The sequence below is a fragment of the Plecotus auritus genome (assembly GCF_963455305.1).
Source record: "Plecotus auritus genome assembly, chromosome: 6".
In the NCBI taxonomy this organism is placed as follows: Eukaryota; Metazoa; Chordata; class Mammalia; order Chiroptera; family Vespertilionidae; genus Plecotus; species Plecotus auritus.
The window spans coordinates 27,728,759-27,744,546 of NC_137773.1; the positions used below are offsets into that span (position 1 = coordinate 27,728,759).

At 43.3% G+C, this 15,788-nt stretch overlaps 1 protein-coding gene across 4 annotated transcripts in view; it reads left to right on the top strand.

Moving 5' to 3' along the window:
- Positions 1-493: 493 nt before the first annotated feature.
- NR3C1 (nuclear receptor subfamily 3 group C member 1) overlaps positions 494-15,788 on the top strand; it is a 107,094-nt gene continuing 91,799 nt past the window's right edge. Inside the window, exons 1-2 of one of the 4 annotated variants that reach the window (XM_080672264.1) lie at positions 494-713; positions 4,925-6,127. In XM_080672264.1, the coding sequence (XP_080528390.1) occupies positions 4,938-6,127 (1,190 nt within the window). In that variant the 5' untranslated portion in view covers positions 494-713; positions 4,925-4,937. Of the gene's footprint in view, positions 714-884; positions 1,062-1,356; positions 1,471-2,208; positions 2,635-4,924; positions 6,128-15,788 lie in introns of those variants that run through there. The other 3 variants (XM_080672266.1, XM_080672265.1, XM_080672263.1) reach the window with 3 other exon arrangements.

Consider the following 15,788-nt stretch of genomic DNA (forward strand, 5'->3'; position numbering starts at 1 on the left):
AGGTGGGATACATGCCATGTAGCATTCAGAGATTTTCATTTTTCGTCCACTGTGCGCCCCAAGGCAAGGGCTTTCCTCGAGCAGGCTGGCACCAAGTGAAAGGAAAGGAGAAGTCATCCCTTCTGCATTCAGAAGAAGGTTAACACCTGGGTTGCTCAGTACCCTTCATAGAATTCCACCTTGGCCAAGATTTGGGTGCCCTTTCCTTTCTGGGGCTGCCAGCGTCTTTCCCTTTGCCAAGATGGCTACCCTGAAGGAAGCGCGCCTAGGGCGCCTCAAGAGGAGCAGCTGGCTGAAAGCTTCTTCCTCGCCTGTCACACCCGACCACCCCCGAGGCGCGACACCCCTCAGAAGCGAGGAAGGGCGACTCCGGAGGCCCCGAGCTAGACTCTTTGCCAAGATGGTGGCCGCGCGGCCGGGCGGCGTCAGCGCCCTTTACCAAGATGGCGGCGGCGGCTTCCGGCACGCGCCTCCCACTCCTCTGGAAGATGTCAGAGCAGAGGCGGCCGCGTCCGAGTCAGCGCGGCCTGTGCAGAGAGTGGCTGCGCCGCGCTCCGGGCAGGGACGAGGTGGAGCAGCGGCAGCCTCCGCCCCCGGCAGGAGCTGGCAAGCGCTGTCACCTGTGGGGGCGCACAAGTTACCTCCCGAAACGCTAAAGACACACAGCACCACCTTTTCCCGAGTCGCAAAAATCATAGTATGTGCTGCACCAGGTAGGAGGCTCGGTCCCCGCGTCGCCCCAGCCCCCCGGTCGCAGCGAGTGGGGCAGGGGGCTGGGCGGGCACCTCCCGCGGGGACACCCCCGGCCCCAGCCCCTCTCCTAGGGGGTTGGCCATGTGTTTCCCTGGGACTGAAGGGGAGGCGCGTAACGGGAACAGCTGGAGGGAGTTGAACGCTGATATTTTAAAGCTGCGTGCGTTTCGTTTTATTAGGACGGGCTGGGGTCCCGTTGACACGAAAGGGTGGGCGGTGCATGGAGTCGCGTGCAGCCAACGTCAAGATTCGCGGAGGGGCCTCCCCAGGACGCTTGGAAGCGGGTCCCGGGGGGGATGGCAGGAGAGGTCAGGAGTTTGGGGGTGAGGGCGTACTTTACCAGCAACTTACTATTTCGCCTGCAACTTGCTTTTAGGCCTGCCACCCCCTGCTTTCCTTAAAAATAATGGGGGGAAAAGTGCAAAGAAATGCAGCTCGCCGGAGGTTTTGCTTCTGGCGTGCAACTTCCTTCCAGTGTGAGCGCGCTGGGGGTGAGGGTGGGGGTTGAACTTGGCAGGCAGAGCCTCCTTCTGCCGCCGCCGCCGCCGCCTGGGAGACTCGGGAAAGAGGGTGGGGGCCGGCCGGACGCGGGGGAGGGTGGGTTCTGCTTGCAACTTCTCTCCGGAGCGAGAGTGCGGCGGCGGCGGGTGCAACCCGGCCGCCCAGACGGTGCGGGGGTGGGGGACCTACCGGCACGCAACTGCCCCCGCGCCCAGAGTACGTATGCGCCGACCCCTTCCTCTGCCCTGCTCTCCCGGAGGCCTCCCCAGAGGGCGTGTCGGGCTGAACGGCCCCGAGCGCGGCAGAGACGCTGCGGCACCGTTTCCGTGCAACCCCGCAGCCCCGTGCTCAGTGACACACTTCGCGCAACTCGGCCCGGGGGCGGCGGCGCGGACCACCCCCGCGGCTCCTGCGGGCCGCGCCCAGGCCCCCCTAGCCAGCCCGCTGTCAGCCGCAGGGGTGCCGGTGGCGATTGCCGCCGAGGGACAGGGCGAGCTCCCGAGTGGGTCGGGAGTCGCGGAGCTGGGCGGAGGCGGGAAGGAGGCAGAAGAGAAACTAGAGAAACTCGGTTTCCCTCATGAGCGCTCCCTGAGAGACTAGGTCTGCCCCCGCCTCCTCTCCTTTTTCCTGGGGGTTGGGTGGGCGAGGACAATCCCCGCGCGGCCCGGGGGCGGCGGCGGGGTGCCTGGGCGGGGGCCACGCCGGGGCCGCGGGCGTGCAGGCGCTGTCGGGGCCGGGGTGGAGGGGCCCGCGCGGAGGGCGTGGGGGCAGGGGCTGCGGACACCCGTGCAGTTGCCGAGCGTCGCCAACAGGTTGCACCGTTCCCCGCCGCCGCCGCGCGGCCCCTTGGGCGGGGAGCGCCCGGGGGTGGAGTGGGAGCGCGTGTGTGCGAGAGTGTGCGCGCCGTGGCACCGCCTCCGCCCGCTTCCACCCCCTCCATCCCGCTCGCTCGCCGCGGCGGGGCGGCCCTTTCGCGTGTCCGCACTCCCTCCCCTCTCCTCTCCTCTCCTCCTCCTCCATTTTGCGATCTCGAGTCGGTGACGGGAGCCCGAGTCGCCGCCCGTCCGTCGGGGACGGATTCTAGTGGGTAGAAGGAGACGCCGCCGCCCGAGCGGCCGGAGCCAGCAGCCAGGCGCCCGGACGGAGGACGCGCGCCCGAGACCCAGCCCGAAGAGACGGGCTCGGGGCGGGGGCTGGCTTGTCAGCTGAGAAATGCTAGACTTTTCTTAGATAGGGGCTCCCCCCAACCCTTGGAGAAGGGGGCGGTTATTTACTTCCCTCTTTCAGGAAAAAAATCTCCCTCTTTCACATGCTAAGTTGTTTATCTGGACTGCCGTGGAAGCTGTGGACAGTGGTGGGTGAGCGGTGCCTCCAGCAGAGGTAAGAGCTGGCAGCCAGGGCCCGCGCGGGCGCTCGCTCCCCGGAGGTGCTGTTCGGGGGCCGCCGCGGGAGCCTGCAAACTTTTATTAGCCTCGGGGAGTGGGGGTGGGGGCTGGCGAGGGCCGAGTGGCGGTGACGAAAGGGCAGTGCGCGGGTGCCAGCGCTGGGTTCTTCCTCTCCCTGGGCCGCCGTCCCCCGGTCGGGCCGAGGGGGAGGAAACTGGGCTCTGACTCTGCGAGTGGAGCCTGGTCTGGCTGCCTCGGGTTTCCAGCCTCTCTTTTTTTGTTGTTTTCCAAGTCCCCTTCCTTTGCCTTCCGGGGGGGGGGGGTGCCCAGATACCCATTTTTATGGTGAATACCAAGCCGCTTCTGAATTATGTTCGCCCGAGTATTTCCACTCCACCCTGGTGCGCCGAGCGCGTCAGGGTTTCTGTCGAGGCTCCAGCGCGTCCCACTTCTGGCGGGCTCGCGGGTGTGAGTGTGGGTGAGCGCACACACGCAGGGGGCTGACCGCCTGCAACTTGGAGACTTTGGCCGGGGCTGGCGATCTCGGGTAGGAGTGGGCGTGTCGGGAAAGAACGCAACAGGTCTAGGCACATTTCTCTTTAACCTCGCACCCCCACCTCCACCCCCCACCCCCAAGCTGAGGTTTGGCAGTATTTCTCACCTGACTTTTATAAGTGACCCTTTTCCAAAAAGACCCTCCCTAGTCGTTGCCGTTTTCTGGTGCGATTTTTGACAAGTCGCGCGTTTGACATTTGGGTTGCAGGCTTGATCATGGCAGCCTTGTACTGCCCCTGAAGACCCCCATAGCGTGGTTCCTTGAGTTGTCAGTTATTTGCAACGTAAACTGGGGGCTAAAGCCCTTGGAAGAAGGGATCGTTTTCGTTTTTTGAGGCATTGTTTTGGTTTAGAGTTGGAAGGCAGCTGTCAAAACGGTGTGGAAATTCATTAGGTTCCACTTGATGCCTAGTGTTTAAAGATCGTTATCAGATAAAAGGGCGGGGGGGGGGGGGGCGATAAGCAATTTACCACCAAGATTTGTAGCGACACATTTCACCCTTCTACCTTCATCGCACTCCATTTTCAGTGAGTGCCAGTGAAATTTATGTTTTTTAAAGTCTCTATACAGGACAAGTTTCCTTTCATTTGCGTGAGATTTGACTATCATGTCGCAAATATGCTTATCAAAGTCTTTGCCCGTTTTTGTGTTTTTTTTAAAAAAAAACAACATCCTGTCTTGAGAACAGGCTCAGAGTTGTCGTAGGTGGTTTAGAACGCAGAGAAAATTATCAGCATTTTTTACAGGATTTTTTCCCGCGTGGATTTATACGAGTATGATTTTAGAGTTCTTGGTTTTTCTCTTGTTCAGTAGTTAAAAAATTGGAAAGGAAACGTCTTTATATAGAAAGATGTTGTTTTATACTGAGTATCTTAAGCAGCTTTAAAGAAATGTAGCGTCATCTATATTTTATTGTGTTGTACGGATTGAGAGGCACTGCATTTGTTATATTTAAATAAGCTAAAGTTGTAGTGAAAAAACCTATATTCTCTTCTGCTTTTTAAAATCTAAATTTCAGTTGGCCTTTATACAATGTATTTCATTTGGTATGTCATATTTGAAGGCAGGCACTATTCAACAGGTACATTCAATAAGAAATATGAGTTAAAAATAAGAGCCTTTTCCTAGCCTATTGGAAGATAAGCAGAATCATCATTGTTTATTTTTCAGATAAAATGTGCATGGAGGTTGTACTAAAAGGCTTGAATGTATGACTAGCTAGCTAGTAGCTGAATTGGGGAGTAATCAGATAAAGAATTCTATCATAGTACTTATCAAATTTTATGTGTATTGATTCTCAGAAAAACCTTGATTGGAAAGAGGCAGGAATTTTAACGATCATAATTCTTTTTTTAATTAAATACTTTGGCATCAACTCTAACCTTTAGAATAATCAGATGTAATGAATGATAATGTCTATAATTAACAAAGTTGCAGTTCTGTGAGTGTCAGGATGAATAGCCAAGCTTAGTTTGATACAATTTTGTTCTCAGCCATGCAAATGGACTGTATTGTACTTTGAAGTGTGGCACACTGAATGGGAGCAGGGGACATGCATGGCTTTTTTATTCTGGATGACAGAAACTACTCTTCTGATAACGAGGAATTAGATTCAGAGTTAACTTAAAAGGTTCATTTAACAAGCTCTTACTAATTGGATCACAGAGATAATGTGACTTTATAGCTTATTATGTCCCCCCCCCCCTCTTTTTTTTTTTTTTTTTTGTAGCTGATATTCATTGATGGACTCGAAGGAATCATTAGGCTCCCCCAGTAGAGAAGAAATCCCCAGCAGTGTGCTTGTTGGAGAGAGAGGAAAAGTGATGGACTTCTATAAAACCCTAAGGGGAGGAGCTACTGTGAAGGTTTCTGCATCTTCATCCTCACTGGCTGCTGCTTCTCTGTCAGACCCCAAGCAGCAAGGACTTTTGGTTGATTTTCCAAAAGGCTCAGGAAGCAATGCGCAGCAGCCAGATCTGTCCCAGGCAGTTTCACTCTCAATGGGACTGTATATGGGAGAGACAGAAACAAAGGTGATGGGAAATGACCTGGGATTCCCACAACCGAGCCAAATCAGCCTTTCCTCTGGGGAAACAGACTTTCGGCTTCTGGAAGAAAGCATTGCAAACCTCAATAAGTCGACCATTGTTCCAGAGAATCCCAAGAGTTCAGCGTCTGCTACTGTTTCTGTTGCCCCCACAGAGAAGGAGTTTCCAAAAACACAATCTGATGCGTCTTCAGAACAGCAAAATTTGAAGAGCCAGACTGGCACCAACAGTGGCAATGTGAAGTTGTATACCACAGACCAAAGAACCTTCGACATTTTGCAGGATTTGGAGTTTCCTTCTGGGTCCCCAGGTAAAGAGATGAATGAGAGCCCTTGGAGAGCAGACCTCTTGATAGATGAAAACTGTTTGCTTTCTCCTTTGGGAGGAGAGGATGATCCATTCCTTTTGGAAGGAAACTCAAATGAGGACTGTAAGCCTCTCGTTTTACCAGATACTAAACCTAAAATTAAGGATAATGGAGATCTGATCTTACCAAGCCCCAGCAGTGTGACACTGCCCCAAGTGAAAACAGAGAAAGAAGAAGATTTCATCGAACTCTGCACCCCTGGAGTAATTAAGCAGGAGAGACTGGGCCCAGTTTACTGTCAGGAAAGTTTTTCTGGGGCAAATATAATTGGTAATAAAATGTCTGCCATTTCTGTTCACGGTGTGAGTACCTCTGGGGGACAGATGTACCACTATGACATGAATACAGCATCCCTTTCTCAACAGCAGGATCAGAAACCTGTTTTTAATGTCATTCCACCAATCCCTGTTGGTTCAGAAAATTGGAATAGGTGCCAAGGATCTGGAGATGACAACTTGACTTCCTTGGGAACTTTGAACTTCCCGGGGCGATCCGTTTTTTCTAATGGCTATTCAAGGTAAGATTGGTTTTCTATTTCTTAAGTCTGAGACAGATTGGTAGATTTAAATATTCATTTATTTGTATGTTTTCTCCAGCAATTAATGTGCTTCTTCATGTGAATAAGTTTAAGGAGTTTTTTAAAGTAGACATGGTAGACAGCCTAAGTGATATTTCTGTACATAACTATTTCAGGTTTTTGTCTGAATATTGGCATTCAGTATCCCTTTGGCCAATGGTTGAAAATTCTATTTAAAAAAAAATACTGCTCATTAACAGGTATCTTAATTAAAAATTGTATAAGTTCAAGAGGTTTTAATGTTTGCAGATACAGCATGTTCATTGTGCATGTTCATTTAAGCTGTTTTAGAATACGCTTACATTACAATGAAAAGAACCCTTTATACTTTACATAACCAAGAGTTGTGCTGCTGTATTTGCACACTTGTGAAATGTAGCGAGATTAAAGGGTTAAAAATTAGAAGTACTAACAATAAGTCAAAGTAATGCAGTGAACAATGTATGTGACCATAGTATTAGGCAAAGGACTTGCTTATGAGGTTCCTGACCTAAAGTAGCCAAGTCTTGTTTGCTGATCAGTCTCTTTAAAAAAGGAATTGGTGGCAACAGGGTGCAAAACAAAATTTTACTTTCAAATGTTCCCACAACTTCTTAAGTAGAAACTGATGGCCAATATTGTTAAGCTTCAATTCCCATCGTCATTTGATGCTTTTCTTTGTTTCTTTTTTCTCAGTCATTTATAAGTGTACTGACATTTCTGTTTGACATCCAAAGGATCTATTAAAATAGAATTACTTGGAAAAAGTTCTAAATTTAGATGTACCTGTTGGTAGTTCTGTACCTGCACCCCATCCCCAATTCAGATAAATACTGGGTTGTATACCACATTCTGTGTGTGAAGGAAAATATTTTAAAATGTGATTGTAGAGACAATCAGTGGTGGTTGTTTTTTTAAAGGCATAGTAGGCACAGTGATTTATTTGTACATAAGCATTTCAAGTTTTTTCTTAAATGTTAGTGATAGTCATTGTTCCCATTAACTAATCACTGGAGATTTTATTTAAAACTTCCTTTAAAATACTTTTTCTGTTAAAGGGATGTCCTAAGAGAGGTGTCTCTTCTTCCCCGCCTTACATAGGAAGCTTTTCTTGTTTGGGAAGAATTTTACACTTAGATTTAGGCTGTGTTTTATTCCTTTCAAAGGCTTAGTTGTTTCTCATCAGAAAAATAACACCTTGGTTCTTGTGTGTCTAAATGTAAGCAACCTACTACTAGTCTATTATTTAAATAATAATTATCTTCCGGTAAAAGAACACTACTCCAAGCTTTGAATTGCTGTCATTCTGAATTGAGGTTGAATATGTTTTCAGTAAAGAGATTTGAGTTATTTCTTACCACATAAACTATTCTGTTTAAATGTTAGAAGACATGCCGTGTTTTAAGTTTTTTAATCTCAAATTTTTGGCAGTGGAATTCATGGTTGAATGTGCTCCAGTGGTCGGCAAACTCATTAGTCAACAGAGCCAAATATCAACAATACAACGATTGAAATTTCTTTTGAGAGCCAAATTTTTTAAACTTAAACTTCTTCTAACGCCACTTCTTCAAAATAGACTCGCCCAGGCCGTGGTATTTTGTGGAAGAGCCACACTCAAGGGGCCAAAGAGCTGCATTTGGCTCCCGAGCCGCAGTTTGCCGACCACTGGACTAAGCTATCTGTAGGAAGTTATCTGAAAGAAGTTATTATATTGATTTATATAAAAGCATGTAATTGTACAAAGTAAAATAATATATTTTAGGAAATTCTTAGTGATTATTAATGCATTTTGTTCTGATAATTACCAAGGTATTGTTACCATTTTCCTTACTATAAAAAATGCATGGAACAAGGTTATTTTCCATTTACAATGAACTTTCATTAAGCCCCATGAGATCTGGAGCATAAGTCAGGTGAACATAGTTGCTCATAGATCATTATAATACCTTTGATAGTAATTTATGACATGTAAAGAAAGTACCTTCGTATTTTTAATTTGAGCCTCATAGCAATCTTATGATGATGTGGCTCTTTTGAGATTCTTTAATATCTAATGCAATAATTATTTTTATGCCTATGTGTGATTTGAATTACAAACCTGTGTGTCCTAGTGATAAGGTATAATAATTTGTAGAGAATTACTTGGTAATATTTGAAAATTTTATACCTTTTGGCATTAACATTGAGAATTATGATTACCCAGAACAAAGCTTCTTCCAAATAAATTGAAACAATGTTTCTTTTCTAACCATCATTGAATTACTCTATTGTTTCTAAACAATAACCCTGACATAAACTAAAATTGGTTGCTTTCTTCTCTCTATATGCTACTTGGTTCTAGCCAAACATTAGGTATGACCGTGACCCTGAATGATTAACCGATAAATCAATATAGTGAGACCACAACTGTATTGAGTACAGACTTTCTGACTTTTTATATAAAAATATTAAATGCTAATAACTTCACTTGCATTCCTTTTACATAAAAAGAAATAATAATTTGACTTTTTAAGATGATACTTAAAATTTTTTCTCAGAAAGCTTAAAAAAAATTCACACTGTTTTGAGGGGAAGGTAGTTCCTTTTTTTTTTAACTCATTTTTTTTTTTAAAGAATATGTTTTTACTGATTTTAGAGAGAGAGAGAGAGAGAGAGAGAGAAATCAACCGGCTGCCTCCTGCATGCCCCCTACTGGGGGTGGAGCCCCAAGCCCTGCAGGAATGGGAATCTGAGGATGGCCTCTTGATACATGGGATGGCACTCAACCACTAAGCTACACCGTCTAGAGCGGAAGGTAGTTCCTTCTGATGTGTAACCATAGCACAGTTTCCAATTACCACATTAAATAGTAAAATTATGAATGTTGTGATTGAACATAGTCAAGTTAGGAGTTCATTCATTGATAGTAAAACAAGAGAAATCTTATTGATATTCATATACGTTCGTTAAGTAAAATGAACTAGCCATTATAACTTAATATGCTTTTTAAATACTGAAATTCAATGAATTTAGCATAAAGTTGTAACATCCATGAAGGCATATTTCTGCATAATTTGATTTGATTTCTGCATAATTTGATTTTCAACATTGTTTCACTTTAGCATTGAGGGCGAAACTGCTGAAAAGGGGCAGGGAAGTAAATGGTTTCAGGCGGAGTTAGAGCTTTTATTGGGATTATGTTGAAACTTCGGTGTTAAAAGTTTCTGAAGCATAAGATTATTGGAGAGAGAGAAGGATGCAAGATGAATTTATAAACTCGGTCTTGGGGTTTAGGGCTCTGATGATTAGCACCTAATGAAGCTACAAAAATCTGTCTATTTTAACCTTTCTCATTAATTGCATGTATGTCTAATTTTATTAAGATAATGAAAGTGAAGACCTACATGGGATGAGTGGAGCAAATTCTGTCCCTTGCTCGTTTTTATTATTAACATTGAATAGAATGTTTCTTCGGAAGTAGAGGAGGCATAAGGAAAATATTTTGTTTTGAATTTATTTATCCCCTTTTAATTGGATACTTCTTTACATTCTTCCTCTCCCCCTCCCATCCCCTCTCATAGGTTCTAGCAATGAGTCTTTCAATGTCTTTTTTTAATCTTAATATTTCTGATATTCACTCATATAAAATGATTGCTAAATGTTAAAGGAGATTTGCTTTTGCTTATTTATTTTCAGCTTTATGGTAAGAATCTTTTTTTAAACCCTGTACTTAGCTATGGCTGTTTTAGTAAAAGATTAAAAAAGGTAACTCACACTCTGTGTTTCGTGTATCCATTTAGTGTGGAATGATTACAGAAATGTGTGACTAATGTGTGGTCAGATTTTATTGAAATTATTTCGGGTGATGTTTCTTTGGCTAACCCATGATATTTTTGTAATTGATAACGTGATTTTTATTATAACGCTCTTTTGGTTTTGTCTGTTGGTGTTGCAGATATTTTAGTTAGTCTGACCACTTTCAGTATATTGTTGAATGTCTATAAATTTTATGACTTATTCTGAAACACACTTTGCATAAAAGTAGGTTAAATGCATATTGTATTAATAGTGGAATTCATATGTGGGTAGAGATCACTGTAGGGGCCTTTTGAGATTTTAGAGATTGGATCAAAAGGATTTATTTTAGTATGAGTGCCTGATGTGAAAGAGCATCTGTATTAATTGGTTGGTTACATAAGGCTTATCCACTCTGGACTGTAAGTGATTAAAATAGCCTTGTTGTTAGAAAATCTTAATTTACATTGGGTTTAACATAAGTCTGGGGCATATTTCTTAAAACAAATTTTTTCCTTCTTTAAAGATCACACTAAATTTTAATTAGCAGTGAGTTCTCATTGTATACTACTATTCAGGCGTCCTCAAACTACAGCCCGCGGGCCACATGCGGCCCGCCAAGGACATTTATCTGGCCCACTGGGTGCCGCTGCCTGTCCTGCTTAGCAGCCGACTCGTCCCGGGCCCGCAGTGCACATAGGAATTTGTTCATAGTTGTTTTTTTTAAACTATAGTCCGGCTCTCCAATGGTCTGAGGGACAGTGAACTTGCCTCTGTTTAAAAAGTTTGAGGACCCCTGAAATTTTAAGTGAACAAATTAAATAGGAAAAACAAGTTTGTGCTTTTATTCTTCTAAGGATATTCTGATAATTGTGTAATGCAGTATTTATAAGTATTTGCCAAATTAAAGGGCACTTGCTTCCATATTTCTGAGTCATGGAAAAAATATATATATAATTACATATATATATATTTGTGAATTGTGTTGTAAAAGAATTTTTAAGAAAAATTTGTTGAATTAAGCTATAACTGAAAAATATCAATTCCTTATTAACCTTTACAGAGGGTTTAAAAGCCCATGCTTTCCTTATTTTTGTAGTTTCACAGGGCCAACTGCTCTCTCTCTCTCTCTCTTTTTTCTAGTTTATTCTACGTAGACTTTGTATTTTTTCAAGTAAATAAAAATATTCCTGTGGAGGACTTTCATTAAAGAAAAGATTCATTAGTGTAGTGTCCCCCCCCCTTTTAAAATATATTTTTATTAATTTCAGAGAGGAAGGGAGGGGGGGAGAGAGAGAGATAGAAACATCTATGATGATAGAGAAACATTGATCAGCTGCCTCCTACTGGAGATTGAGCCCACAACTGGGCATGTGCCCCTTGACCAGACTCGAACCTGGGACCCTTCAGTCTGCAGGCCAATGTTCTATCCACTGAGCCAAACCAGCTAGGGCTCCTTTCCCTTTGAATTGTGTGCGATTGTTTCTATGCTAAACTAGATTAGAGCTTTACTTTTAATGGTGATTTTTAAAATTCATTTTACACATTAAGATATAATTTAGAAAATGTTCTATTTTATTGCAGTTCAAATTCAAAATTCATTGTAGACAGTTATTTCAATCCCGAAACAAGTTATTTTTGTCAGGTTGCCTCTTTTTTTCCTCACTACCATCACAAATGCCCTTTAAATACAGGATTTCCAATGGATTTTTTGAATTAATGAGTGTTATGGGGAAGGCAGGGTGGCGGGGTTTGGGAGAAGAAGGAGCAGAAGTGTGGAATGGTAGGAGAAAAGTTTAGAAATATCAAGAACTATTCCAAAAACCAACAATTTGGCCAACTGTCATTAATTCAGAGAACTAAAAAGAGAAAAATTTGGAGCTCTGTTTATGTATAAAGGAGTGTATCAGCCAGGATTACACTTTAGTGTCTTTAATTTGAGAAAGAAATCAAAAGCTAATTGTGGCAATATAGCCCTGTTTATCTGGTCATGTTGTTGGCTTTTGCTAGACTTTATTACCCAAAAAAAGGATGGAATGAACATTTTAATTCTTTTTAGATTACTTCAGCTAAGATCAAGTTCATATTTGTCTAGTTTTTATTTAAGCTGCTATTTAATCATTGAAAATCTAATTACTGGAATGTAGTTGAAACAATGATGCTATCTTGTTATAACCATATTTTATAGCATGCTTTTATATTCATTGTCATCTGACTATGGAATCAACCCTTTCCTTTAGTAATATATTTCCATGGGTTGTGTACTTTTTGCTAGGTTATTAAATTTTCATTTAATGCTGGGTTATATGTAGAATAAATTATAGGGTTCTGCAATTGCTAGACAATCTTTTAAACTACTTATATTGCACTATGGTCCTTAAAACCAATTATTTTGAATGGAAGTGTGTCATCCCCTAATTTATCTCTTGGCCAGTTTAAATATTAATGGCTGATTATCTTGGTAGAGCTGCATGCTTAAACATACTTTTACAGAGTAATTCAAATATTAATTTTGAGTGCTTTAAAATATTTTTTCTTTTCAACAAGTTTCAACAAGATTAACAGTGTCTACAGTGCAGCAAATTTAATAAACATACCTGTTATTTTCGAATGAGAGGCCCGATGCAGGAAATTCACGCAAGGGGCTCAGCCCTTGAGGCCCTGGTTGCCTTGTGGCCCTGCAGCCCCGCCCACTGCTCGTTCCAGATGGTCATTCTGGAAGGCTGTTCCGCCTTCAGGTCTAATTAGCATATTAGCTCTTTATTATATAGGATTGATTTCATTTACCCTGAAGTGAACCAAATATATATATGGGGAAAGAAAGGTTTAATGATATGAATAGTTGTAAATGTGTATCACAGTATCTTACATAGAATTTTTATTTTTGTAACTAACAATTTGAGAGTTCAACCTAAGTATGCAATGTTTAGGACATCCATTTACAATATATGATTACTTTTCTTTCTTTTTAAAATAAAATTAGCCTTTATTCTAGTTTATTTCATAATTTTTCCATAATATTTAACTGTGTCTATTATGAAAGTTTATTTGATAGCCAATTTTTAAAAGATATTGTGAAATGAACAAATAACTTAGTTTATGGTTTATTATTCATGTTTGGGGCAATGCAATGACTTATGACCTTATTATGGTCACATATTGAACATTAAAGTTCTACCAGTTTGTTATGAACACTGTTTTACTTTGTTGTTGTTGTAATGTTTTGTTGTTTTGTTTTGTAATAACTGAGAATAAGGGCTTTCTTAATTTCAAGATGATTTAAATTGCAAATTTGGTGCTTTTTTAAAAAAAAACACAAAAAACCCTCTAATCCCTTTCAAACATATGATTTAGTTATTAAATAATAGAAATAGTAGAAAATAACTAGACTAAAAATCAGACTTGAGTTCAAAGGCTGAGCTGAGCCAGTCTATGACCTTGAATAATTAGGTGTTTTGGAATCAAAATACTTTTTCAATTACATAGTAACTAGAGGCCCATTCGTGCACGGGGTGGGTGTGTCCCTCAGCCCAGCCTGCACCCTCTCCAATTTGGGACCCCTCAAGGGATGTCCAACTGTCCCACTGGGATCAGGCCTAAACGGGCAGTCGGACATCCCTCTCATAATCCAGGACTGCTGGCTCCCAACTGCTCGCCTACTGGCCTTCCTGATTGCCTCTAACCACTTCTGCCTGCCAGCCTGATCACCCCCTAACCACTCCCCTGCCAGCCTGATTGATGCCTAACTGCTCCCCTGCCAGTCTGTTTGCCCCTAACTGCCTTTCCCTGCAGGACTGGTCACCCATAACTGCCCTCCCCTGCAGGCCTGGTACCCCCCAAATGATCTCCCCTGGAGGCCTGGGTCCCCCCCAACTGCCCTTCCCTGCAGGCCCAGTCACCCCCAACTTCCCTCCTCTGCTGGCCGGGTCAACCCTGACTGCCCTCCCCAGCAGGCTTGATTGCCCCCAACTGCCCTCCCTTGCAGGCCTGGTCCCTCCCAACTGCCCTCCCCTGCTGGCCTGATCACCCACAACTGCCCTCCCTTGCAGGCCTGGTTCCTCCCAACTGCCCTCCCTGCTGGCCATCTTGTGGTGGCCATCTTGTGTCCACATGGGGGCAGCCATCTTGTGTGTTGGAGTGATGGTCAATCTGCATATTACTCTTTTATTAGATAGGATAGAGGCCTGGTGCATGGGTGGGGGCCAGCTAGTTTGCCCTGAAGGGTGTCCCGGATCAGGGTGGGGGTTCCCTTGGGGTGTGGGGCGAACTGGCGAGGGGCCTGTGGTGGTTTGCAGGCTGGCCACACCCCCTGGCGACCCAAGCAGAGGCCCTGGGATCTGGGATTTATTTATCTTCTACAATTGAAACTTTGTAGCCTGGAGCGGAGCCAAGCCTTCTGCTTGTTCCGTGGCGGCAGCCATTTCTGTTGGGATTTATGTATCTTCTATAATTGAAACTTTGTAGCCTTAAGCGGAGGCCAAAGCAGGCCAGGGCTGCAGAAGCTTGGCTTCCTCCATTGCCATGGGCAACCCTAGCCTCCTGCTCTCTCCAGCTCCGTGGCTGCTGCCATTTCTGTTTGGATTTATTTATCTTCTATAATTGAAACTTTGTAGCCTGGAGTGGAGGCCTGGGATGGCAAGGGCAGGCGGAAAGCTTGGCTTCCTCCATTGCCAAGGAAACCCAAGCCTCCCTCCTGCTCTCTGTGGCTGTGGCCATCTTGGTTGGGTTTATTTGCATATTCCCTCCTGATTGGCTGGTGGGCGTGGCTTGTGGTTGTAGCAGAGGTATGGTCAATTTGCATATTACTCTTTTATTAGATAGGATTATTTTCAAAATGTGTGTGTATGTGTTTCTGTTTAAATTTCTACAATTCTCTTAACATCACTTTAGTGACGGAGGCAATTGTGGTAGGGAATGGTACACAAAGTTTGTTCTTGGGCATTTTTTTGTTGTATTATAAAGGTAAGAGGAAAAAATGAACCCAGATTTGGTATTTTTATGAGATAAAAATTTAAAATAATGTAGTTGGTGGTACATAGACATATGTAAACACTGTTGTTAGCAGTGCCAGAGAGGTGAGGGTCCCGTGTATTCTCAGAACTGGATTTAAGTGTTAGATAACAATGATTTTAGATGAGAGGTTAAAGGAACTTACAAGTTCATCGACTCATATTCTTATGTTTTCATCCATAGAGAGTGTCTAGAGAAATATCACAGAATTAGCTAGTGGTGTTGCTGGGCTGAATATCCTTTCTCAGTATCTAAGCTCCCCAAGGGGCTTCTTTTTAACATCTGGTCTCTAGTTCTAGAGACCTGAAACATGATACAGATTAGGTAGGGGTTTATGAAACAACTAGTTTAGATTTTTAAAAATAGACAGTGTTCACATTCTTTTTAGTATATTTTCATCCTCTTTTTCTAATAATATTGAACATAATAATTATGTGGCAGCAGAGGACTTTGTATGCATTCATTTCATTTAAACCTCTTAGCCCTATAAAGGTTTCTAATTCTACTTCCTATATTAAGTTATTGATTCTGTCAATATCTGTGTATTACAGAGTCAGCTGTTATTTATCTTATTTTTACAGGTGAAACATTTAAAGAGAAAAAATGAAAAATCAGGGAAAGTTAATACTGTTTTGTAGGGAAATATAATTTTGTGATAGAAATTCCTCCTAGATCTTTAAAATTTTTGTCATCATTGAATCTTTAAATATTTAAAGGAGAAATGGGATCAAACCTCTGCTCTCCTGCATATATTTGTATAATCATTTGTATAATCATTTACTTTGAAAATTAAAATGTACTATAAAAATTCAAGGTGGAATTTTTAAAGCTCCGCCAA